The sequence below is a fragment of the Pipistrellus hanaki genome (assembly GCF_964339955.1).
Source record: "Pipistrellus hanaki genome assembly, chromosome: 7".
In the NCBI taxonomy this organism is placed as follows: domain Eukaryota; kingdom Metazoa; phylum Chordata; class Mammalia; order Chiroptera; family Vespertilionidae; genus Pipistrellus; species Pipistrellus hanaki.
In genome coordinates, this window is record NC_140509.1 from 10,116,340 (window position 1) to 10,142,419 (window position 26,080).

At 49.4% G+C, this 26,080-nt stretch overlaps 1 protein-coding gene across 2 annotated transcripts in view; it reads left to right on the forward strand.

Moving 5' to 3' along the window:
* DAAM2 (dishevelled associated activator of morphogenesis 2) overlaps nt 1–26,080 on the forward strand; it is a 106,187-nt gene that overhangs the window by 63,526 nt on the left and 16,581 nt on the right. For both annotated transcript variants that reach the window (XM_084890082.1, XM_084890083.1), the window contains 13 exons: nt 2,832–2,921; nt 5,737–5,811; nt 6,220–6,314; nt 9,886–10,219; nt 11,039–11,149; nt 12,359–12,462; nt 13,537–13,603; nt 14,829–14,946; nt 16,777–16,915; nt 18,937–18,995; nt 19,136–19,320; nt 19,868–20,164; nt 24,722–24,829. In XM_084890082.1, coding sequence (XP_084746208.1) covers nt 2,832–2,921; nt 5,737–5,811; nt 6,220–6,314; nt 9,886–10,219; nt 11,039–11,149; nt 12,359–12,462; nt 13,537–13,603; nt 14,829–14,946; nt 16,777–16,915; nt 18,937–18,995; nt 19,136–19,320; nt 19,868–20,164; nt 24,722–24,829 — 1,782 coding nt within the window. The remainder of the gene's footprint in view (nt 1–2,831; nt 2,922–5,736; nt 5,812–6,219; nt 6,315–9,885; nt 10,220–11,038; nt 11,150–12,358; nt 12,463–13,536; nt 13,604–14,828; nt 14,947–16,776; nt 16,916–18,936; nt 18,996–19,135; nt 19,321–19,867; nt 20,165–24,721; nt 24,830–26,080) is intronic.

A 26,080-nucleotide genomic window follows, 5' to 3' on the forward strand; every position in this document is an offset into this window, starting at 1 on the left:
ACAAAGATCAAAAGTGTATTCCTCAAGCTGTCACAGGCAGGGGCATTTTCTTGGTCAGAAGGCATGTGATTTGATAGAAGGACATGAAATTCCTGCCTCTGGCCCTGTGATTCAGCAAGCATTCACAGAGAACCTTTCGCAAGCTTGGCTTTTAACAGGGCGAGTTCACAAAGCAAGAATGAGTCCGAGAAGTCTTGTCTGTGAGGAGACTAGTGTTGGTTATTGAAAAGTAAATGGAAAAAAAATGTTTATTGGGAGACTGTTATGTGCTGGGCCCTGTGGGACAGGGGCTTATGATGAGCCAACAGGCACAGTCACTGACAGTAGGGCAGGCTGAACTTGAATAGTCTGACCGGTGTGATGAGTGTTAGGAGAGGGAATGTTCAGGGAGCCCATGGCGTGTCTAGCAGGGAGCTTTATTCTAGAATGGGGGTCCAGAAGGTCCCCCTGAAGCAGTGACATTGCCACTGAGATCTGAACACAGAGTGATGGTCAGATAAGTGAATAGGGGTGCAGAACCATCACAGAGGGGCCCCCACAGAAAAGAGCAGGTCCTTTTGGGAGACACCACAGTGATGACAATAACTGGGCATTTGGATTTATTTCTACAGAGAGCCCTGAGGCTTTGAGCAGGCCTTCGAGGTGACCTGATCTGCTGTTGCAAACGGCCATGCAGGGTCTTCTGTTGAGGAAGGGTGAACCATTCTGAGGCTCTTGGTGAGGTCCATGCTAGGAGAGTGGTGGCTTGGGCCTGTGTTAGCAGTGAGGGTGGAGGGAAGTGGAGAGATTCAAGAGCTATTCAGGAGAAACTGTAATAGGACATGTTGGGTGAGTGAGTAGAAAGCAAAGAACACCCAAGGTGAACTGATGGGCAGTGTTTCTAATCACCTTTGTGTGCTGTCCAAGGTGGCAGGCTTGGTCACATGGGCTGCTGGCCACTTGGCATGTGGTCTGAACTGGGGTGAGATGTAAGGGTCAAATGTACACCAGATTTCATGTCAAATACCTCACTGATCATTTCTTTATGTTAATGACATGTGTTATTAAAATTAACGTCACCTATTTCTTAATTTTTTAATGTGCCTGAAAAAATTTTAGAAAACCATGTGGATCACATGATATTCCTATAGGGACAGTCTTGAGCCAGGTGAAGCACAATCTTCACTGTTCTCTGGTGAATGAAAGATAGGAGCTCCGCTGGTTTGGGGGAGTGGTTGAGTGTGGACCCACGAACCAAGAAGTTGCTGGTTAGATTCTGGGTCAGGGCACATGCCTGGATTGTGAGCTCATTCCCCAGTAGGGAGCGTGTAGGAGGCAACTGATCTATGGTTTTCTCTCATTAATGTTTCATATATATATACACTGAGTGGCCAGGTTATTATGATCTCTGAACGCATAATAATCTGGCCACTCAGTGTATATCCTATATAATAAAAGGATAATATGAAAATTGTCCCCTTGATCAGGAGTTCGACCAGCAGGCAGGCCAGCCAACCGCCCATGTCCCCTCCCCCTGGCCAGGCTGGCCAGATCCCACCCATGCACAAATTCATGCACTGCGCCTGCCTCTAATACATACACACACACACATACACACTGAGTGGCCATATATATGATATATTTTTATTGATTTCAGAGAGGCAGGAAGAGGGAGAGATAGGAACATCAATGATGAGAGAGAATCGTTGATTGGCTGGCCTCCTGCACACCCTCTACTGGGGATCCAGCCCACAACCAGCATGTGCCCTTGACTAGAATTGAACCCAGGACCCTTCAGTCCTAGGGCTGATGCTCTATCCACTGAGCCAAACTGACTATGGCTCTCATTGATATTTCTATCTCTCTCCCTTCCTCTCTCTCTAAAATCAATAAAAACATAAAATAGCTAAATAAATAAAAGTTTAGGGACAAGTGTATGGATGCTTTAAATGCTACTCTCACCATTTATCATTTTTAAAAATGAAAAGGTTAGTAATGCTGAACTTTGTTATCTTAAAGCAAGTTGAGAAGCTGAGTCAAGAAGCGTGCTGTGTTCCCCCAGACCAATAGCTATGTCTTATATGAGGCTGAGCATCGCTCTTGAGTGACAGGTGAAAGAAAATCTTCAAGAAGGAAGCGTTCTGACACACACACCCAGAGATCTACCCTGAGTTTGATGATGTCAAAAACGCCTGGCTTCCCCTCAGAAAGCGTGGCCTTGCCTGCCAGAGCCCTGCCTTTTCTGGGGGTCACCACTGGCAGGGACACCTCCAGGAAGCCGGGCACCGCCTCCCTTGGCACGGCATGCCCTTTCTGCCAGGAGAGCTGCTCTGCCTTCATCCTCCCCAGCTCCCCAGCCAGTGCTGGGCCCATGCGGAGGTCAGAGGAGCTGGAATTTCTGCAGGAGAGACTGGCAGGTCAGGGAGACTTGCAGGATGGGGCAAGGCCTGGATCTGTAGAAATGAATGGTCCTTTCCTTGTTGGGCCTTGACTTATATGTTGACAAGTTTAAGAACAACAAAGGAAGGAAGACAAGAAACCCGGTAAGAGGATTAATGGCTGGCAAAGCATTGCAGGAGATGTGCAGGGCTGGATGAGGAGGTGGGTCTGCAGGGACAGCGTTGAAGGGGTGAGGGAGACTGGCGCAGGGCGAGTGTGGATGGAAGCAGCACAGGCTTGGGCAGAAGCCAGGGCGCAGGCTGAGTTTCCAGGAGAAAGAATGGCCCTGCCATCCTCTGATCCTCTTTGGGAGGGAGGTGTAGGCTGAGGGATGGGTTTGGGGGCCTTGTTATCTCCTGGAGGGCTGAGTATTCATCTCTGGATGCAGACGCTCCTTCTTGCTGTCTTTGCAGGATGAATTGGACCTCACCGACAAGAACCGGGAGGCAGTATTTGCTCTGCCCCCTGAGAAGAAATGGCAGATCTACTGCAGCAAGAAGAAGGTGCCCCCTCTGACTGCTCCCCTTCCTTACCCCCCCAACCCCCTTGCAGCTCGGGTCCACAGCTTGGGGTGTATTTGTTGCACACAGCTCTGGGCTAGGTGTTGGAGGGATGACAGTGAATAAATCAGGACAAAAAAATCCCTGCTCTCACACTACACTCAAGAAATAGGTTGTTTTTCAAAAGCCCTTTAAACAGTGCCTGCTGGGACCCAGGAGGGGTGCTGGGTTAGGGAGGCACACAGAAGACACATCTAGACTCCTTTCCGTGCCGGACCCGCACCTGGAGGGCGGCCACCCTGGGCCTAGGTGGGGAGGGGAGGGACCATTGGGGCATCTTGAGCACCTGCTCTGCCTCACAGGGTCATGCTAGGAGGTCACACATCGGTCTGTTCTCTCCACCCTCTCCTCCCTCACCTCTAGTTCATTTGACCCTGGTCCTCCCTAGAAAGGGGTGTGCGGCTTCGGTCAGGGCTTAATTGGATTTTCTCTCCTCTCCTCCCCTCCTCTTCTCTTCCTCTTCCTTTCTCCATCTCTGTGTCTCTTTTGCTCATCTCTCTCTCAGTGTGAGCCCATCTGTTTCTTTCAGTCTGTTTTCTTTTTCTAATCCCCCTTCCCCGCTCCCCTTCCTCCTCCAATTTCTCAGACTTGCAGCTTCTCCCTTTGACTTCAAAGGGCAGGTATTTGGGAATTAGGACCTGGCAGAGCCCCTACCGAGAAGCTGACTGTGAAATGGGGGGGTGGGGGGAGAGACTAGCGCCCCTCACCATTTATTGGAAGGCACTGAGCAACAGTCCAATCCAGTCCTTTACTCTGCACAGGAGGCGAGAAAAGCCTTTCGAGGCCATGGCCCACCAGACCCTCACTGGTTATGGCTGCGCCGTGGCTAGAGCCCCGCCTGCTGGGTCTGCGGACCTGTGGCCAGTTGCATGGGCTGCACACACTGCAAGTCATTATCTGCTGCACTCAGTGCACATACATTAAGCGCCTGCAGAATACCACGTTCTGTGTTTATGAATCTCACTCTCAGAAAAGCACGTCTTAAAAAAAAAAACACAAGTTGTGGGAGGAAGGGAGGGAGGAATGAGAAAATTAATTTCGGGAGCAATTAATCCTGTCTCATGATTCCCCACTTTGCAAATTGAGTTACTGTGGAGTTTCTTTAAGTTGATCTCTCATACAGCTAAATTTTTCTAAACAAGTTATTAAAAATGTAAGGACTTCTCTCTCTCTCTCTCTCTCTCTCTCTCTCTCTCTCTCTCTCGCTCTCTCTCGCTCTCTCTCTCACTCTGGCTCTCGCTCTCTCTCTCCTCTTCCATATCAAAGTGTGTGCAATTTCCCCATCCACGTTCACACCCCATGCTTTCCACAGCAGGCCTCCTCTGTCTGCAGCGCTCTCTCCACTGTCTTAGCTTCAGTCATCCTCAGTAACTCAGCCCCATCCCCAGCCCCACCACCTCACCCCTCAGGAGCCTCGGTGTTCGATGTCCCCCAGGGTTTCCGTGGCCCACTAGAGACAGTTCTCCCACAGAGCATTTGTCACCGTGCCCCTGACACTGAAAACACAGATGATGACTTTTTGCTCAGTACTTTCAGGACTCAGTGCAGTGATTGACATGCAGTAGGCTCTCACTAAATGTATATGGAGTGGGTAAAGGATGAGCCTGCAAAGGCAGGGAAATGTGTGTTTTATGATGCATTTGCTGTGGGTTCTATGAACCCTTCTTCAAGGTAGAAGACAGACTTGTGGGCCTCCGGCATGGGATTTAACACATAGAAGTCACATGAAGTCACAAAACCAAATCAGGACAACTTTCCCCTTGGACTCAAATTTGGGTTTTATGAAACCAAATCCTGGAGCCCCAGTGGACAGAGCTGAGAAGTTCAGGGTAAAGTCTAAGCCAGCTGGCCGAGAGGTTCTCAAGGAGGTAAATCTTCATGGTGATTTGGAAGCAGGAATTTAGCAAAGAGAAGCCAGTAGGAACGGCCCAATGGGACAGGGACAGGGACAGGGACAGGGACAAGGACAGGGACAGGAGGGAGCAGGGGCTGGGTAATGCCTGGAAGCAGATCCTTTGGCAGAGGAGAGGGCTGGGTTTTCAGTCAATTTGGATGTTTATCCAGAGCCCATCTATCTGTCCACTGGGGAAGGACTGGGGCTTTTTCCTGGTACCTGACAACTGGGCCAGAGGCCCCCTGATCCGGACTCTGCCTCTCAGATCCACAGACCCCTCCTGAGTCTTCCTTAAACCAGGGTCTTTTCCTCTTTTTTATAAAGTTATTATTTAGTGATCACCTACTATGTGCCAGGAACTGCACCAAATGCTTTTATATCAGTGCTTCTCACACTATCTGGGGGAGAGAGACCAAGTTTTTAAATTCTCAGACCATCGCATGCAGACCAAATACTTTTGTAGACTACAATGAGAATATTATCAAACAATAAAATTTGAAAAAAAAGAGATATATAAAATATCAATACAAATTTTTATTAGCTTCAACAGACATAAAATTATATTTTATGAAAATAGAGTCAGAAGAAATATAATAAGGAAAAGTGACTTTATTTTTCATTGCACATATTGTTCATTGAACGTGGACATACCTGCCTGGTGTCCGCCCACATCACTAGCTGGTAGTGAGAGTCGGTGTTTATCAGCCACGTTTTGCCGAGGAAGAAGGGGGAGCTAGGAGACTGTGATTCCCTTGCCGCGTCCCATCGAGGTGGGGCTGAGGAATGCCTGCCGGGGGCCTGAAGCTAAAGACCGCAGGCACCGCCTGCCTGGCAGGTTGGTCCTCACAAGTCCTCTCGTTCCAGGAGCAGGAGGACCCCAACAAGATGGCGACCAGCTGGCCTGACTATTACATTGACCGCATCAACTCCATGGCCGCGGTGAGTGGCGCTCCTCTCCTGCCCTGGTCCCACCAAAGGCTATGGAGGCGAGTGAGCCTCCCTCACCTCCCCCTGCACCTCACACCCCGCCCACCAGACCAGAGCCCAAGATGCTATCATCATCCCTCCCTTCTCCATGTGACTTCAGAGTGTCCCCACCATTTAACCACTTATTTGCCACAGAAGCTGGGGAGGAAGGCTGGGCCAATAATTCTCCCCATTTTAAAGATGAGGAATGTGAAGTCCAGGCCAGAACCTGCGTCTTCTCATAATCTGACACAGTCGGTCTTAGTCAGCCATTCCCTGGGCTCACCCTTCCTGAGGGCAGGGTGGTCCCCACACCAGGGCTGGGGACACAGGGGCTGGGAGACAGAGCCCAGCGTGACCTCCGCTCTGTACCTGCCTCAGATGCAGAGTCTGTACAAATTTGATGAGGAGGAGATAGAGATGAGGAACCAAGTGGTGGAGGCGCTGAAGACGGCTCTCCGGACGCAGCCCATGAGGTGTGTTCCTCCTTCCCTCACCTCCTTCCGCTGCCCTTCGCCCAGTGCTTCCCTCAGCTTCCTAAAGCGCCAGGCAGTTCCCATCCTGGTCCCCTTGGCCAACTCCTCTCCCCAGCATCCTGGAGCTGACTCCATTCCAGCTCCCACACCCCTTTCTATGAGGAGCTGGGGATGGAGAACTTGGGGAAGAGAGCATAGGAAAGTGGAATTAACCTCGTGTCTTTGTAAGAGCTATCCAAAGAGATATGGAGGACAGTTACTTGCTTTTCTCGGGAGAATAGAAGAGGAAGGAAGGGAGCTAAACATTCAAGGCTTGTATGCATGCATATAAGCCTAACCAGTGGTCATGGACAACAGAGGGGTGGGGATCTATGGGGGGAGGAGGAAGGGGTTTGGGATGGTAATAGGGGAATGAGGACAAATATGTGACACCTTAATCAATAAAGAAATTTAAAAAAAAAAAAAAAAAAAAAAAAAAAAAAGCTCTGAGGATGAGGTATCCTGAGTATGGGTGAGAAATACTCCAGCCACTAGGGGGAGCTGTGGTGTCCATGGATGAGATGTCAACACCAGAGTGGAAGCAACAAAAAAGGCCAGGAACAGGATGGGTGCCTCAAAGGCTGGAGAAGAAACCCCCACTCTCCAGGCCACAAAGTACAAGGATCCAAAGAGGGGACAAGAACCACAGGTTCTTCTTGGGCCCGGGATCGGGCTCACACCAGTTTATGAGAGCCAAGTGTTAAATTTTTACACTTTTGCAAACTGTATTATATACAGTTGTGACTAAAATGTAACTTAATATAAATTTATGATTAAATTACATCAAAAACAAAGGTAATAAATACTCTACATTTATCACTCCCTAATTACCTAATGATTTTACTGACTCCATTTTACTGTAATATATAATCTTCACTATTATTTATGCTCTAGTTTACACCCGTTGTATATGTATGGCAGAAATACTATAAATGCCACATCTCTTCCCAACTCCACAACCAAGGAGGTCACATTGATGGCTTGAAATTGGCTATGCTGGGAGTATTTATGCCATGGAAACTGGCAAACACTACAATCAGGCCTTTTTTAATTTCTCCAGAGAGCCAGTCTTTTAACATTTACCAGTACTGGTCTGTGAGCATATGTGTGTGTGTGTGTGTGTGTGTGTGTGTGTGTGTGTGTGTGTGTTGTCTGGGCTGAGCTCTCACCCCAGCAGCCTGGAAACAGAGCCTCAAGGAGAATGGAACATCCTATTTTCCACTTGTCGCTCAGATTTCAGGGGGGAGGAGAAGTGGGGGGCTGGAATGGAAAGGAGAGTCAGGAAGGAGGAGGGGTCAAGAAGCAAAGAGGTTAAGGGGAGTGTTCAGGTTTGTGTCCCATTCAGTTTATTTTTCTTCCCCTGGGTATACCTCTGATGGTAAAAGTTACACCAACTCATGGTAGCGATTTTGTGGAATAGAAAAGCCTGTAATAATGTAAATAACACTTTAACAACTTAATTTGAGAGTAAATTTTATTTTTCTAGGTACATTTGTGTAATATAGAAATACCCATAAATATACTTGGGATCAAATGTATTCATTAATTTTTTAAATAGTCAAAATAAAATTAGATGGGAATTTTTAAAAATTAGCCAATTAAATGGAAATACAATTACCAAATATTAAAATTTGGTGAGATAGCAATAAATGTGCCTTAAATAGCAGGAACTGGCAATGCCATCATTTTGATGTGCTGATGAGTGTCAGTGATATTTTGAGATGCCTGCAATGACTGAACCTTGATATGAAGATCACTGTGATTCCTTTGGGGACAAAGTCACAGATTCTGCTAATACTACTGACATTTATTGCCTTCATTTATCCTGGAAGGAAATGCTAAGTTTCAGTTGAAGGTTGCCAAAAATAAAAGCACAGGTATACCTCGGAGATACTGTGGTTTTGGTCCAGACCACAGGAAGAAACTGAATATCACAAAGCGAGTCACATGCATGTTTCGGTTTCCCAGGGTACATTAAAGTTGTTTTTCCAATACTGCAGCCTATTAAGTGTGTATTAGCATGGTGACTAAAAAACAAGGTATGCACCTTAAAAAATACTATATTGCTAAAAAAAAAAATGCCAACTGTCACCTGGGCCTTCAGCAAGACATAATCTCGTTGCAATATCTGTGAAGCACAAAAAAGCATCTACCTAATAAAAGAGTAACATGTTAATTGACCATATCTTCACAATGCCCACCAACCAATCAGGAGTGAGTATGCAAATTAACCCAACAAAGATGGCGGGTTAATTTTCATACATGGGCACCAAGCGACTGGGGGCGGGGCGACAATGCAGGCATCCCGCCCAGCCCCCAGCTGCTCCAGGCCTCTGGGCAGCATGGGAAGGTGGAAAGGTGGCTCCTCGCCAGAGGGGAAAGGTAGCTCTGGCCAGAGCGAAGGTGATGCCAGCAGCCAGGGGAAGGAAGGCCCATTCTTGCATGAATCTTCATGCATGGGGACTCTAGTAGTGCAGTAAAACAAGGTATGCCTTGCCGAGACCGGTTTGGCTCAATGGATAGAGCGTTGGCTTGGGGACTGAAGGGTCCCGGGTTCGATTCCGGTCAAGGGCATGTACCTTGGTTGCAGGCATATCCCCAGTAGGGGGTGTGCAAGAGGCAGCTGATCGATGACTCTCTCTCATCGATGTTTCTAACTCTCTATCTCTCTCCCTTCCTCTCTGTACAAAATCAATAAAATATATTTAAAAAAAAAAACAAAAAAAAAACAAGGTATGCCTGTATAATTTTATTTTTTCCACCCACATCCCTAGACCCCTGAATGCTAGCCATAGACCAACAGAGAAGAAAAGAGAAGAGCCTGGTCTGGTTAAGAACCACTGAACTAAATGGTTTTTACTGTTTTCTTAAGGATCCCTTGCAGAGTGCCTTCTGGAGTGTTGGTCCTTTGATTTTTTTTTTAAATATATTTTATTGATTTTGTACAGAGGAAGGGAGAGAGATAGAGAGTTAGAAACATTGATGAGAGAGAGTCATCGATCAGTTGCCTCTTGCACACCTCCTACTGGGGATATGCCTGCAACCAAGATACATGCCCTTGACCGGAATCGAACCCGGGTCCCTTCAGTCCCCAAGCCGACGCTCTATCCATTGAGCCAAACTGGTTTCGGCGGTCCTTTGATTTTTGACTCTGATGCACCCCACTTCCTGCTGTCTGACTGCAATTCCCTTAATTCCCATCCTCCCTGGACATAAGTCTTCAGGTTTAACAGCCCTAATAATTATTGTAACAATGATCATGATCTTCGCCTTCCCTTGCACAGCACCATAGCTATGCAACTGACAGTCAATGACATGCAAATGAACAGTATTTAAAATGCAAACAAGATGCGAGTCACCCGTGAGCACGCTAGCATGTCAGTGTTTTAGATACACTACATAAATGAGCCAAGCGGTTACTGTAGGTGGGGCACAGTGGAGCACGGGTCATGGGATGACTCTTTGCAAACAGTTGTACAGAATAGCATGCAAGTGCAGGATGCCCATCCCCTAATGGCTCTGGCTTGGGCAGGTTCGTGACCCGCTTTATCGAGCTGGATGGCTTGACCTGCCTGCTGAACTTCCTCCGGAGCATGGACCACGCCACCTGCGAGAGCCGCATCCACACCTCCCTCATCGGCTGCATCAAGGCTCTGATGAACAACTCTCAGGGGCGGGCTCACGTGCTGGCGCAGCCCGAGGCCATCAGCACCATCGCGCAGAGCCTGCGCACGGAGAACAGCAAGACCAAGGTGGCCGTGCTGGAGATCCTGGGCGCCGTGTGCCTGGTGCCGGGCGGCCACAAGAAGGTCCTGCAGGCCATGCTGCACTACCAGGTGTACGCCGCCGAGCGCACGCGCTTCCAGGTGAGGGCCCGCGGCGGCCGGCTTGCAGAGGGACCTGGAGAGATAGGTCTTTGGTGAGGAAAATGGACTTCTTGCTCGAACATGGTTCTCTGAGGCTGGGATACTGGTTTGTTTCATTTTCGTGCTCTGTCTCCCTGAGCCCAGCTCCTGGCTCAGAGGGACTCAGGGAAGAATTGTCTAATTCATGCAATTGTTGGGCTCAAGATTTTAGGCCCTGTGCCTGGCCTGTGCCTACTACAGGGACCCTGGGAACAGTTCTGTGAGCTCAGGCCAGGCTGTTCTCTTCTTCTCCCTGGCCTGCCCAAGAAATGTGCCAGTGAGGCAGACAACGAGTATCACGTGTCTCGACGTAGAGTAAGTCTCCGTAGACATGAACTGTCATTACAATCTGTGGTTTATCCTCCAGGATAGGCTATTTGTTTATTCTCTCATCAAACATGTTTAAGCACCTATTCTGTGTGAAACGTGGCCCCTGACCCTTTGCAGAAGATACAAAAGAGACAAAGGCAGTGGCCATGCTGTGGAGGAGCGGTAAGGTGCCAGAGCAGAATTTTAGCATTGCCCAGCAAAATCACCGAGCCTGAGGTTGGGTGGAGAGGGAGTAAGGCAGGGCTGGGATGAGGCATGGAGAGGCAAAGGATGCCTCTCGGACTGTGGTGAAGGCCCTGGATAAGTTGGATAGATGGGTAGAGAGGATGCATGGGGAATTCTGCTAGTTGGGGAATTCTGCTAGTTGGGATGGCAGGGGAAAAGGCACGGAGGCTGGACCTCTAGGATCCTGAGCTCTCCTCTCCTCTCCTGTGCCGCCTTCCCATCCAGACCCTGCTGAATGAACTGGACCGAAGTCTGGGCCGGTACCGGGATGAAGTGAACCTGAAGACAGCCATCATGTCCTTTATCAATGCCGTCCTCAATGCTGGCGCCGGGGAGGTGAGGCATCTTTCCCCGCCCTCACTGTGCCCTGACTCTCTGGACCTGGGCTAGCGTGTGTGCCTCCTGGGGAAGTCGCAGAGGGGAGGGCCAAGCATCTGGTTTGGTGGCTGCCACCGCCATCATTGTCCTTAGCACCTCTTGCTGCCTTCTCTCGGGCTGAGCAGGAATAGCTTGTCATTAACCTTGCTGTCAGGAGAGCCTTCTGGGAGTGTCCTGCACACGTCGCATCGTGCACCCCACCTGGGCTGGCTGATGATGGCTTCGGGCGGTGGGATTATTTATGGGAAGAGGAAATCTTTTTTAGAGATTTCTAAAGATCTGCTGTGGCCTGGTTTCTGGGTTGGCTAGTCATGCTCTTCTAGCACCTTCTGTTAAGAGGCCTGGTTTCCTATTTCTTTCCTTTGGGGTCAGAACGGGATTTTCAGGCCATAAAAATAGCAATAATTAAAGAATAATTAGTCAGATGCCTCAGTCAAGATCAGCTTATTGAAGGATAAAAAGGGCACTTGAATAATCTGTAATTTTCTCTTTTTTTCTGCCAACATGTTTTTGGTTTTTTGTTTTGTTTGTCGCCCAATCCTCATGACCTCAGTTAGGTGAGGTGAATTTGGGGAAGAATCTGTCCCTAAGATGCTGACAACACATTTGTCATTACTAGCTATTTTTGGCTGGCATCTGTTCTGATTAGTTGGTAACCATAACTCATCAGGTAATATTTACTAACACCATTCCTGTAGGTCAAGCATGTCAAACTCGTGGCCCATGGGCCACATGCCTATTTGGCCCATGTTAGGCTTTGAGTTTCACATGCTTACTGTAGGTAATATCGTGGCCATTTTACAGATGAGGAAACTAAGGCTTTCCCAAAGTCACAAAACTAGAAAAAGTGACAAAGCAGGGAGTTGAGCCAAGATCTGTATCATTTCAAAGCTTGTGCTTTGTATCACTGTATAACACTGGCCTTTGACGCCAAAAGCTATGAGACTCAATGGAGATGAGGCAGGAGACCTACAAGGAGTGGATTAACAACATCAAAAGATGTCTCCTGCCATCCTTCCTTGGGGCTCTGGAACTTGAAGCAGATCCAGTTGAGTGGGCTGCAGAAGTGGTGGGATGATGACTACAGTGGCAGTGAGGGTCCCTTGGGGACTCTTATGGAAATCGAGACCAGCCAAAGAGTCTGGTCCTTCCTTGCTGACCCCCTAGGACAATCTGGAGTTCCGCCTACATCTACGGTACGAGTTCCTGATGCTGGGGATACAGCCCGTGATTGACAAACTCCGGCAGCATGAGAATGCCATCCTGGACAAGTAAGGCCCACGCCACCCATCCCCATGGCAGACCTATGGGGACAGAGCCTTGGTGGGTAATGGTCACAACTTTTATGGAGGCTGCCCTTTCCACTGGAGACCACCTGCCAGACCCAACATCAATGTGGAATCAGCCCTGTGTGTGGGGCAGGCTGTGGATCCCATCCTCTTGTCTCATATCTTACCTATATCACTACCTGTCCTCTTTGCTGACCAGCTGTCTCATCTCTGATGTTATAGACAGGTGGACCCTATAGTCCTCAACCACAGTAATACTTCCCCTTTGAGGGGCATTTGGAAACATGTGGGGGTGTTGTTTGGTTTCAGGCTGCCTAGTTGTTAGGGACCAGGAATGCTATATGTCCTACAGTGTGCTCCTGCCCAGAAGAAATGGCCCACTCAGAAGCCATAAAGCCCTTCATGGGTCAAGGGCATAGTTACATTTCCGTTTGTTACTAGCAGCCCTTCTGGTTCTGTCCTATGGGTACAGGCTCTTTTATTACATTCAACCTTAAGGGAAAGAGGATGAATCCTTTTGGAGTGGAGTGGAGAGTGAAGGGGTAGAAAATGAGTGAGATTGACCTTGAGGGCTGACATGGGGACAGTATGAGGACACTGGGAAAAGTATATGTAGGATAGTAGTCCCTGACTGGGAGTGTTTTACCCCTACCCCAGGTGGCATTTGGCAATGCCTGGAGACATTTTAGTTGTCACAACTGAAGGTGGGGGTGCTACTGGCAACTAGTGGGTGGAGGTCAGATGCTACTGAACCTCCTGCAACTGACAGGTTAGCTTCCCATAACCAAGGATAATCCAGGTAATACAGGTTAGGCTCCCATAACCAAGGGTAATCCAGCCCCAATATCAGTAGTGCTGGTTGGTCTCCATGAGGGCAGGGCATGGGAGTCTATACAGGGGAGTGTTGCCTGCAGATAGCTGCTTCCTTCTGGTTTGGCATTGGCCTCACCTGAATGAAGCTTTCAGGTTTCGCTGGTGGGGGCTTAAAGGGGCTGTAACCCTTCAATGATGTTCTGATGCTAATGTCTGTGCTCTCAATGCTTCCATCCTATCCAGGCACTTAGACTTCTTCGAGATGGTCCGGAATGAGGATGACCTGGAGCTAGCCAGGAGGTTTGACATGGTGAGGAGCCTGCTGGGGTGAGGTGACTGTGGCGGTCCAGGTGGCCCCACAGCCTCTTCTACAGATCCTATGCCTGGTGGGTCTAGTGCTGGTTGGGTTCCCTGGTGCGTCCCCCTATGGCCAGGTCCTGTTTCTGGATACTCGGCAGTATGTGGGCCTCACCTGGAGCATTTAACCTGATAGAGTATTTACCCCTTAGCGCAGTGGTCGGCAAATTGCAGCTCAAGAGCCACATGCGGCTTTTTGGCCCCTTGAGTGTGGCTCTTCTACAAAATACCGCGGCCTGGGTGAGTCTAATTTGAAGAAGTGGCATTAGAAGAAGTTTAAGTTTAAAAAATTTGGCTTTCAAAAGAAATGTCAATCGTTGTACTGTTGATATTTGGCTCTGTTGACTGATGAGTTTGCCGACCACTGTCCTAGCGGGTCACAACCCCCAGAGGAAAGAGAGACATTCTTTCTTTCGGCTGAGTAGTCTCAAATGCCACTCCTGGACTACTTTCCCCGGCCTTCTGGCAATCCTGAGCCTCCTCCTCCTATCACGCACCAGATCATGCTTAGCAAACACAATCATATTTTCATTTCAGCCCTAGTAGCCCTCTGCTGCTTAAATGTTGTACTATAAAATCCCCATCCAAATAGAAACCTGCTTTGGGTGGTGCTTCAGTCACGAACCACCATCCTGTATATTCTCTCAAAGTTCCTGGATTTATAGACATGGAAGCAGGTTGGAGCGACCGGGCAGCTGGCCTGTTGTCACAATCAGAGAGCAGGCCTGGGGCTGAGCCCAGGCTGTGGACCTGTGTGCCATGTGCTTCTTCACTCACCTGTGTCCCTGCTTCCTCCCCTGGGTTTGAATCAATAGTTCTCAACCAGGGGCAACTTAGCAGTCCCCACCCCCCGCCCACGGGGACATGCACATGTCTTGAGACATTTTTAAGTAGTCACAACTAGTGGGAGGAGGATGCCACTGGATGCTGCCAAACACCCTATAGTGTGCAAGGCCACCGCTATGACGAAAAATGATCTGGTCCAAGACGCCAATAGGCCCAGGCTGAGAAGCCCCAGTTATATAATTAGCATATCTCCCCCTTGCTCCTGGGCCAGAGGCAGGGGAAGGTGGGACCTCCTGGGGGATGGTACAGTGGATGGAGGCAGGGTCTTCCCTCCCCTATTCTCTTCCTCACTGTCTCCCCCAACCCAGTCACTGCTGCCCCCAACCCCCCAGGTCCACATCGACACCAAGAGTGCTTCCCAGATGTTTGAGCTGATTCACCGGAAGCTGAAGCACACGGAGGCCTACCCCTGCCTGCTGTCTGTCTTGCACCACTGCCTGCAGATGCCCTGTGAGTAGCCAGCACCTGCCGCTTCCTCAGCCAGCCCCAGAAGGTCAGGCCAGGACTCAGGCCTCTACTCTTCCCTCCCTCCTAAGGCCAGGACTTCCACAATCACTTTGGGGAGTTGCTGGACTTGGTCCCAAGCAATGCCAATATCCCAGTCCAACGAACAGTACTTGATCACCCTGAAATCAGACAGCTCTGACAGGAGAGTGAGCAGACTTCTTGGGGAGTTCCCAAAAGGTCTGTGTTTGGGGCATGGCACAGATGTGCAATGAGCAGGCTAATTTTTTTGAAAATCAATTCCTCCAGCCAGTCCTTGCTGGAACCCACCCTAACACCCTTGCCCCTGCCTTTCTTTTCAAATGTCAGCATCTATAGGAGCAGATGCTAAGCTCTTAAGATCCAAGTGTGCACAGTGACTACATAAGTTACACATAATTATTGATAAGCCACTCCAGCATGCAAAGTGAAACTGTACCATTTGGTAGTTAAGCTCTTCACAAAATGGGGTATTTGGAAAATTATAGTCAACCTAGACAGACTCTCTTTGGTTGTAGTGAAGGTGGTGGTGGTGACAAGGACAGTTTACCATGCGCCAGCTCTGGGCCAGGTGCAGTGTGAGGTCCTTTAGCACGGTGTCTCTGAACCTCAGAATGATGTACAGAGTGAGCATTATGATCTTGTTTTCAGTGGATGAACTTGAGGCTGAGCCAGTCTGTGCATATGAAGGAACTTCTGTTTCTTTGGGATCAGGGCTCTAAATGAAACGTGTTCTGCTTCTGGGAGCCAGTGTCCTGGCTCCACCCTGGTTTCCTGGGTGAAAGGTAAATTGAGCATGACACACCATGTGGCAATACCTGTGTCAGTGGAGTGGTGGTTGGGGGGGGGGGGGGGAAGATGCAGTGGTTGGGACTGCAGCTCTCAGTTCTTCTCCGAAAGTCGAGCAGAAATCTTCATGGAAGACACGGGAAGGTCCTGGGAAAACTGACTTCTGTCTCAAGTCCCTGTGCTTGGTGTCCATGGGCACGTGTCTGGGTCTCTCTATCTACTTTAGAAGGGGCTTTACAGACATGACCTTCCATCTTGTAGGCATTAATGATTTGACTTCAAGGTCAGGATCATGCTGGTTGACCTTCCTTGGTGGTCAGCAGAGATGAAGTATTGGGGAACAAGAACTAATGAAGAGTTTCAACCTCAAAAAAAGTCTATGCCCAGCCAGACTATGAGTAGAGGGGATAAGAGTGGGACCCTGTGAGATCGGGCATAACACACCATGCCTTTGCCTTCAGAGTTCAGGGTCACCTTCACCAAAACAAATCTTCCTGGGTTCCATTCCCACTTCTCCGATACAGGCTGATTCCCTCCCTGTGCACACCTGCAGTTAGTTTCCATCCATCTTTCTCTGTAGAACAATAGCATAGATATTGCCCTAAATAAAACCTCTTCTTAAAAAAAAAAAAAATTCCTGCAGACTTTAATATTCAGCATGTAATATTTTGGAGTATATTTGCCTTCAGAAAGGCTTTTCTTAAGGTAATTGAAAAAGCAATTTGCATTCCCAAGGCCTTAGATGCTGAATACCCACAGGGAAGAAAAGCAGATAGGAAGCATTTCAGAGAAATATGTCCAGAGGTTTGACACAGTCAGAGGGTCAGTCACAGATAATCAAGAAATGGCTGGATTTGAGATTCTCCATCATCAGCAATTGCATCGCTTTCCGCATCAGACTGGGAGCTTGCCAAGGGAGTGGGGGGCATCTCACCAGCCTGAGCCCAGGCAGTGACTCTCGGGTGAGGCTCCAGGGCTCAGTGTAGATGCAATGCCTGTGTCCCTCAGACAAGCGGAACGGCGGCTACCTGCAGCAGTGGCAGCTCCTGGACCGCATCCTCCAGCAGATCGTCCTCCAGGATGAGCGGGGTGTGGACCCTGACCTGGCTCCCTTGGAGAACTTCAACGTCAAGAACATCGTCAACATGTGAGCAGGGGCCAGCCCTCGCCTGTCTTCCTCCTCCTTCTCATCTCTCTCCTACATGGGGGTCTCAGTCCCCGTCTCACCCCAGACTTCTCCACACTGGCCTTGAGCAGCATTGTCCAAAGGAACTCTGAGATCATGGAAGTGCTCCATGTCTACCCTGTCCACACGTGGCTGCCCAGCACTGATATGTGGCTGATGTGACTGAGGAACTGAATTTTACATTGTATTTTCTTTTAATCAATAAACAATATGACATATGGCTAGGGCCTACCCTATTGGACAGCACAACTGAGGGTTACTCACCTTTCACTGGTTCGTTGGGAGGAGTGGATAGAGGAGAAGTTTAAACTCATGAACATAGAGGAGTAGTCAGCAGGCCATGCCTGTGGGGGAATTCCACAGCTTGTGTTTGCATGGTCCATGAACTAAAAAGAGATTTAACATTTTAAAAGGGTTGTTAAAAACATACACACGAATATGCAGCAGAGACTGTACACCGTAGATAACCTCTTTCCCTTTAGAGGTTTTCCGACCACTGATGCAGGGCAAGACCCTTTAGCCATGAGGTTATGGGACAAGCAGGGCACAGCCTGAAGTATTCTGACCTTACAGGCTTTGTCTGACCCTGGGTACAGAGGAGCACAGAGAGCAAGTTCCAAGTCACATCAATCATATTCAGACCTTATGTTCTGAATATTGATTTTACGGTAAACTTAATTTGAAACATTTATCTTTCGGCATAAAATTTTTATTTTAAACACTGAATTTAAAATTTTTAATTTCAAACTTTTACTTATTTTTCAGCCTAAGTCTGAGCCTGTTGCCCTTAAGGAGATTAAATAGGCTTTCACTGATTGGTTGTATTACATTTCAACAACAAGCAGAAAATGAATTTTAAACAATTCAGCTACTGTCAACAACAAGCACTGTCCTGCTTAATGCTTCCTCATTCTCTGGACCTGCCCATCCCCAGGTCAGACCCCAGTCCACCAGGTCTCCTGCCAAGTGTCAAGGAACCTGGGTCAAAACTCTCTGAGAGGCTCAAAGAAGCCATTTCACAGATGGAGGTGAAGGAGGTAGCACCCTGGGGACGATGGCAGTGGTTCTCCCCAAAGAAATCTCTGCACAAGAGATTTCCCTTCCACGCTGTCCCCCTTTTATAGCCTTAGCCTGGTGGAGGAGGCCAAAGTCATGGATCTCACTCTTCCACATTCTCAGGTTTACCAAAGACATGATTCCTAGGGTCTCACTTGGGGTTTCAACTCTCTTGTACCTTGATGTCTAAATTAGGGGTGTCGAACTCAATCAGAGAAGGGGCCAAAATCTAAAATCCAGCCTAAATCGCGGCCCGAATGGTTTACTGAACAGTCATAAACTGACAATGTCATAAACTGACAGCGGAGTGCAGTGATGACAGCGCGGTGCGGGCCACATTGCAAGGCCTGGCGGGCTGGATTTGGCCCGCGGGCCTTGTGTTTGACACATGTGGTCTAAATGAAAGCTTACTTTTATCCCAGTTGCAAGAGTTTGATGCGAATGAGGACTTCTTATAATTTAGACACCCCCGCTCCCTTCACCCTCATTCTGTGTTGGAATGGGTGGCCTCTCTCACTTTTACACATTGTTTCTTTGGAAGCCTGCACCATGGTAGTGCCAATATTTTGATCTCTGTCAATGCAAAAACCTATTTGTACAAAGGGGTACAAATCATCACAGCTAAGGGAAGCCTGAGGTTTGGGCCTAGTTCTACTATTAAAATCTTGTCTCTAGGTTCATCTCAGGAGCTTCAACTGTTCTACAAAGGGGTTAGATTACAGGGCACTTAGGGGTCCTTATAGCTTTCACAGTCCATGGAGAAACATACAGTGGGAACTGAGAAGGGATGGGGACCTGGAGGAACATGGAGAGTCAAAACTCCGCCCTCCTCGATGTGACCAGTTAGGCTGGGGTCAAGGCACCAATGTTAGGCTGGGAGGCTGAGTGCCAATGTTCAACAGGACTCTCCCTCTGCTCCCCACCAGGCTCGTCAATGAGAATGAAGTGAAGCAGTGGCGAGACCAGGCGGAGAAGTTCCGGAAAGGTGAGGAGCTTTGCCTAAACCTGCTGCACGCTCCACACACCCCTTCTGCTGCCCAGCCCAGGACCCACCTCCTCTGGAGGGGGGCACACGCAGACTCACATTCTCTCTCTCCATTTCCTCTCCTGCCCCACATCATCCAGAACACACGGAATTGGTGAGCAAGCTGGAGAGGAAGGAGCGAGAATGTGAGACGAAGACTCTGGAGAAGGAAGAGATGATGCGGACGCTGAACAAGATGAAGGACAAGCTGGCCCGAGAGTCCCAGGAGCTGCGCCAGGCTCGGGGACAAGTGGCTGAGCTGGTAGCCCAACTCAGTGAGATCTCAGTACGTGGGCCCTCTTCTCTCCTTCCACATAGATGAGCTGAGACCTTCAGGATTTGCAGGGAAGAGCAGGTGTAGGGAGAGGCCAAGGATCCTGGGATGAGGGAGAAGAGAGGAGGGCCTCATCCCTGCATAGAGGGGGCTCCTGAAGAAGCTGTAAGGGTGACACCGTTGTGTTACTTAGAAAAAATAATGCTCCTTCTTCTGGGTGGTGCTGTCCCAGGAAGTACACCTTGGAAGTAGAGTGCAGGTGGGCTTGTGGCTCCCCCGCCCTCAGCAGGTCATGGCCTACACAACTCTTCGTGTCAATTCTACTGTTGCATCGTGACAACTCTGACTTAGCTTAGTGTCTGTCTATCTGTGGTTGTGTGTGTGGTGGATGTTTGAGATACAGAGAGAAAACAGGGGCTCAATGTAGGTGGGAGATAAGAGCAGGATGGGAGGATCTAGTGTAGATGGAAAATAAGAGTAGGGAAAGGAGTAATCGTGGGCGACCTGAAAGGTATCATTGCTAAAAGCTTTGTTCTTTTGATTTTTTGTCTCCTCACAGACAGGACCTGTATCTTGCCCACCTCCCCCTGGAGGCCCACTTACCTTGACTTCCTCAATGACAACCAATGACCTGCCTCCACCTGCACCCCCTTTACCGTTTGCCTGCTGTCCCCCACCGCCACCACCCCTTCCACCTGGTGGGACTCCCACTCCCCCTGGTGCCCCACCTTGCTTCGGCATTGGCCTGCCTGTCCCTCCAGACCCTTTCCCCAGCAGTGAAGTCTCACTCAGGAAGAAGTGTGTCCCCCAACCTTCCCATCCACTGAAGTCCTTCAACTGGGTCAAGCTGAATGAGGTGAGTAACCAGGAGAGGCCAGTGCATCCATTCTCCTACAGCTGGGGGGCAGTCAGCCCCACTGTTTGGAGATCTAGCCCCTGGGTTCTTTGGTGGGTGTAAGGGTAGACATAGAGGATGCGAAAGATGGGGTTGCTGATGCCACGCAGTTCATTCTACTGGGAAGAACATTCTACCCTGGGAGGATATGGCTTGTCATGTGGTTATGCTTACATTGCCCAAGCCACCTACAAAAGTAATTTATGTGTGCTGGGGATTAATGGAGTATATAATAGATACAAGTGCATGAACCAAGCAGGGGTGCCTTCTAGACAAGAGAAGGGCTGGACTGGAACCGTAAGGACAGGGTCAGTTTGAGGAAAAGGGTAGAAGATCTGGGCAAAGATCTTGGGCCAAGGACTGAGATGATAAAGATCAAGGACTGAAATGAGGCCATGACAGGGGCTATGACACCCTTGCAATGAAGAGTTTGACGCCAAGATATAGCCATTTTGGCATCTTCCCAGGAGAATGGTGCTGCTTTTTAGATGGCTCAGCAGTGAGAGGCCCTCACAAATATTACCCACTAATCACCCATTCCAGGCCCAAGTGTGGAGTTGATTTCTCTGTTGGATGTTCAAGATCATAGAGCATAGATGCCTTGGGTCACATGACCCCTGGAAAATGAAGGCCAGTTGCAGCCTGGGTCAAGCCCTGCATCTGGTTCTATACTGTGTCCTAGTAAGAGGACCAGTGACTTTGTCCCTGAGATAAACACATAAAAGGCAATTGGGTTCAGTTGGCCTGACTCACACTCACCCTTCAACAACAGCTATGATTGGAGCTGAGAGTAATGGGTGCCCTCTGACCTTTGGGTCTAGAAAGTGTGTTCAAAGAAACACTTCTAGATCCTGAGGATGGACTGAAAGAGAGGTTCTAACAACACCAGGTTTGGCTCTAACTATGTGGCCTGTGAAACAGCTCATGTTGTCTACACTCCATTTACTTGTCTGTAAGGTGATCTCTACGATTCCTTCCACCTCTGGTTCTGTGTCCTAGGTAGAAACATGATGCATGAATACAGTCCATTCGTAGTCTCCTAGGCCTCTGATGACAACGTCAACCTGAGCTATTAAAATTTTAGAGCCACCTCTTGGCATTGTGTTGAAGTTGTGCCCTGTGCATGCTTCTCCATGGTTACGAGGAAAGGCAGGAAATCCAAGGGCATGTGAGCCGGCAGCCAGAGGTCAGAGGCTGTGTGGGAATGTTCATTGTTGATCATCAGAAGTGATGATTTTAAATTGTCGTAAAAAAGATATACTCTGCATCTCCTATACTTATAACTTTTACTTTATGATTTTAAAATGTCATGAAAAGTTGGTTAGGTACCTTAGCAATTAAGGAATACAGACAAGGCAAAATATTTTTGCAACATTTTTTATCATATAGAGCTTTATGCTTAGGATTTTCTCTGGGGTCCAGTACTAATAAAGCCTACTACATTCCTCAAGGACCCAGCACAGGCCAGTTTCATACCTAGACTGGAAAGCACCATTTTGGTGGAATAGGCACTAGGGAGCAGCCCTGGGAGCCGCAGATGTTTCTTAGCCAGGGTGGGTGGCAGGGAGTCAAATGTTTTGTGAACCTATTATCCCAGCTACAAGCTTTGACTTGTATGACAAGGGGTCATTTCATCGTTTGGGCTTCAGATTCTTGATCTGTAAGATGAGGGTAATTATGATATCCATAGCAATGGTTGTTTTAATACAAAGAAGGTACTGGCCAAGTGACTAACACATAGAAAGTAATAATAATAATAATAATCATCTACATTAATAAAAGAGTAAGATGCAAATTGACACCCACCAGCCAATCAGGAGTGAGTATGCAAATTAACCCAAAACCTGTTGGGTTAATTTGCATACACAGGTGCTGAGCAGCTGGGGGTGGGACAGGTCACAGGCATTCTGCACCATCCCAGTTGCTCCAGGCTTCTGGGCAGCATGGGAAGATGGAAAAATGGCTCCAGCCAGAGTGAAGGCAGTGCCAGCAGCCAGGGGAAGGAAAGCCCATTCTTGCACGAATCTTCATTCATCAAGCCTCTAGTAATAATAATAGATTGGTTATTGTAGGTGGCATTACCGTGTGTGCTTTGAGTATGTTATCTCACTTAATATACACTTGAGTTCAGTAAGTAAGCACCGTTGAGACTCAGTTTTCCCCCTGTGACATGAGAAAAGAACAGTGCCCCTCCATTTGCTTTTGCCAGTGGTCCCACAGAGTGATGAGACAGGGACAGAGCAAGCCAGCCTGGTCTCGCTGACCCCACACACTCCTTGAGGGAAACAGTGAAATGTGTGTTGAGAAATATTTCCCTGGCATACACAAGTTGTCCCTGAGGGGCAGAAACTCCAGGGATCTAGGCCACAGGTGATGGGGTCTCAGCCAGAGTGGCGCAAAAACTAAATTTGGGGAAGATGAGGCATAGCAGGCACATCAGGGTGACTTGGTGAGATTTAGGGTGTGGAGAACACTGGAATAGACATACCCTGGTCTGGCTGCAGACTCAGTGTATCCCACTAGGAGTTCCTGTGGAGAATATGGGGGAGGGCGAGTGTTTGGGAAGACACACTGGCCCTTAGTCTGTTTTCTCTTCCTAGCGTTCAGCATTCCACCCTCTCATTCTGCCCTTTCCTCATCCTGGCCTCGCTGGGAATGAGGAGCAATGGGAAGCTTCACCTCTCTGAGCCTTCCCAGTGTGCCTACCTGCACCCCAGGCCTGGGTTTAGATGGGAACTGAATTAGAAGTTTCTCTCCCCTGCCTGCCCCAATTCAATTCCCAACCATCTCCTCTCTGCTACTACCTTCCCCATTCCAGGAGCCTGGCCCCTCTCCCCAGGCCCCTTCCTCTTTCCCGACCCCACGCGTGCTCCTGTGCGCACACACACACACACACACACACACGCACACAGTGGCTGCTTCTGCATGAAAAGAATGTGTCTGTGTTGGGTTTGGCCAGTTGCCTGTATCCCTTGCCGCTCCGAGCTTCCCAGCCCGGCATTCCACAAGAGGGTCCCTGGCCTTAGGAAGGCCACAGGAATGTCCCCACCCCCTGCTCTGGCCTAGCTTCCCCTTTTCCAGAGTTTAAGAAAATAAAAGTGAGTGAAAGGTATGTTTCTCTCTCCAAGCCTTGCCGAGGGGGAGGCGGGGGAGGAGGCGGGGCATTAGGAAGGCTCCCCATCCGCCCTGCAGCCAGAGGACGGTGGGAGGCTTTACCTGAAAAGTCAGCAGGGCTGTAGGCGAGGTGGGTTCCCAGGAGGAGAGGTGGAGCACCTGCTGGGAGGACCTCTGGTCTCCATCCTCTAAGCCAGTGGTCGGCAAACTCATTAGTCAACAGAGCCAAATATCAACAGTACAACGATTGACATTTCTTTTGGGAGCCACATTTTTTAAACTTGAACTTCTTCTAATGCCACTTCTTCAAAATAGAATCACCCAGGCCGTGGTATTTTGTGGAGGAGCCACACTCAAGGGGCCAAAGAGCATCATGTGACTCGAGAGCCATGACTCTAAGCTAGGGGTGTCGAACTCAATCAGAGAAGGGGCCAAAATCTAAAATCCAGCCTAAATCGCGGGCCGAATGGTTTACTGAACAGTCATAAACTGACAATGTCATAAACTGACAGCGGAGTGCAGTGATGACAGCGCGGTGCGGGCCACATTGCAAGGCCTGGCAGGCTGGATTTGGCCCGCGGGCCTTGTGTTTGACACATGTGCTCTAAGCCATCCTCAGGTGCCTCAGGACCACTGGAGTGGCCTGGCTTGGCTGGTAGCTCCTCCCCAGAGGCTGGCAGCTTCTTCCTAGCCCCTGGAATGGGGTTCAATGCCAGGTCCTAACAGAGGTGGGCAGGGCCTATGGGGAGGGGCTCTGGGATGTAAACTCCTGGGCCCTTCCCAGTCATAACCTAGGGGCCATCGTCCCTGGGTCTGACCATCAGGAGATTGTGGTAGAGTCTTGCTGGCCGCGGCAGTCACTGGAGGGGACAGGATGTCCCAGCCTTTGACATTGGTCTGCTTTCTGGGAATCAGGGAGAGTGGGAGGAAGACCCCTGGGAGAGAAAATGGCCATCTCAGATGCAGGAAATATCATTGGCACGATCTCCAGTATGTGTGGGCATGCTTCCTGCCGCTGACCCTGCCAGCCCACCTTCAGGGGGAGGGCCCCAGAGCTTACTTTTCTGGAAGGAGTTTCATACTCGCCCATCCTTCACGCAGCTCACCCACTGATTTCTGTTCCGTGCTTACACTCGGCCCCATGTGGACAGGTGGGGAAGGAGTTGTCTCTGCCCTCTATCCTGGGGCCAATTATTGAGGAAGAGTGGAGGTTAGAGAGGAGGAATGGAGGTTAGAGAGGAGGAATGGAGGTTAGAGAGGAGGAATGACCCCCTTCTGAGGGTCTGGACGCCTGGCTGTCAGGATGTGTACCCCTGGGGACTGTTGGGGGTAAGGAGGCACCAGCCATCTCCACAGAAAAGGAAGTGAGTCAACCATTCATCTCCTACCCACCCCGAATCTTAGGAGCGTGTCCCTGGCACCGTATGGAATGAGATTGATGACATGCAGATATTCCGGATTCTGGACCTACAGGACTTTGAAAAAATGTTCTCAGCCTATCAGAGGCACCAGGTAAGATCCTGCCCCCTCGAGCCTCTTGGATCTTGACTTTTAGCCTTGACTTTACATTTGTGCCTTAATAAACCCACAGCGTTTGACACATGGCTCCTCCCTCCCTCCATCCTGAATGTGTTGAATGATTTGATCATTTGCCAGGCCCGAGGTGCATGCTGGGAGCTTAGATGAGAAGTAGAGGTGTGCAGTGCAGGAGGGGAGACATCCCATAGTATTACAGTTTGCATTCACACATCAAGTGATGCATGAGCATGCAGTGGTTTCTCTCCCTCATCCTGGAGCACTGGAGGTGGAGTCCGAGGGGCTGGCCACTGCTGATCCTGCTTTTTCTTTGGTCGCAGGATTTAGGAACTATACATAAAAGGCATTTTAACTTGTCAGACCACTTTTCTTATATACTCTCATCTCTCAACCCCCCAAGAGTAGGGTAGAAGAGGATGCTAATATTTCAAGGTCATGTTAGAGGTTGAGGCTAGACCAAGCCCGGGCAGGCGGGCAGAGGCCCTGGGCTTTGCTCTGCAGGTGCTGGGTTCAGAGGGCTGAGGAGTAAGCAGCATGAAGGGAGTGGGGTTGGTGGTATTGTAGAATACAGGGCATTCCTGAGCCAGGGACCTTAACTGTGCCGAGTGCCTGTGGAATTGCCAAAAATGCAGCTTCTGGGACCTCATATTCACATGAATGTGAGTCCGGAAATGGGTTGGGGCCTAGGAATTTGCATTGCAGCAGCATGTCTGGGGCTGCCCCCCAAGTCCAGTTGGGCATTACCAGCCCAGGCCTGAAAAGGTTTGCTTTCTCTCTGGCCTGCCTCCAGGGGCTGCTTCCTCTCAGGGCTATGCTCTTTTCTTCCATGGTTTCTCTGCCGAGCCCAGGGTTCCGGCCCTGAGGACTCCCCATGTGCCAGTGATGGCGGCTGTGCCCTCCTGGCCATGGATGTAGTGACCAGGCTCCCCACTTCTTTCTGCGATGTCCAGGCCTGAGGCTGACCCTCCCTGAGGCAGTGGGGGGCTGAGGGCAGGTGTCCCTGCTCCCAGGGGACTAACCAAAGGGGTGGGGGTTCTAGAAAAGCCAGATGGTTGTTTATACCATTTAAATATGGGTGCTCAAGGCATCTGCTTGCAGGAGGCATTTTCAGCCCTTGCTCATGCCAGGCTGCATGGAGGCATCCTGAGGGCCTGGTGCTCCTGCATGCCCATGCTCCAATGGGGATGCAGGGCAGGCCTGCAAGGGGTGTTCCCGGCGTGGCCAGTC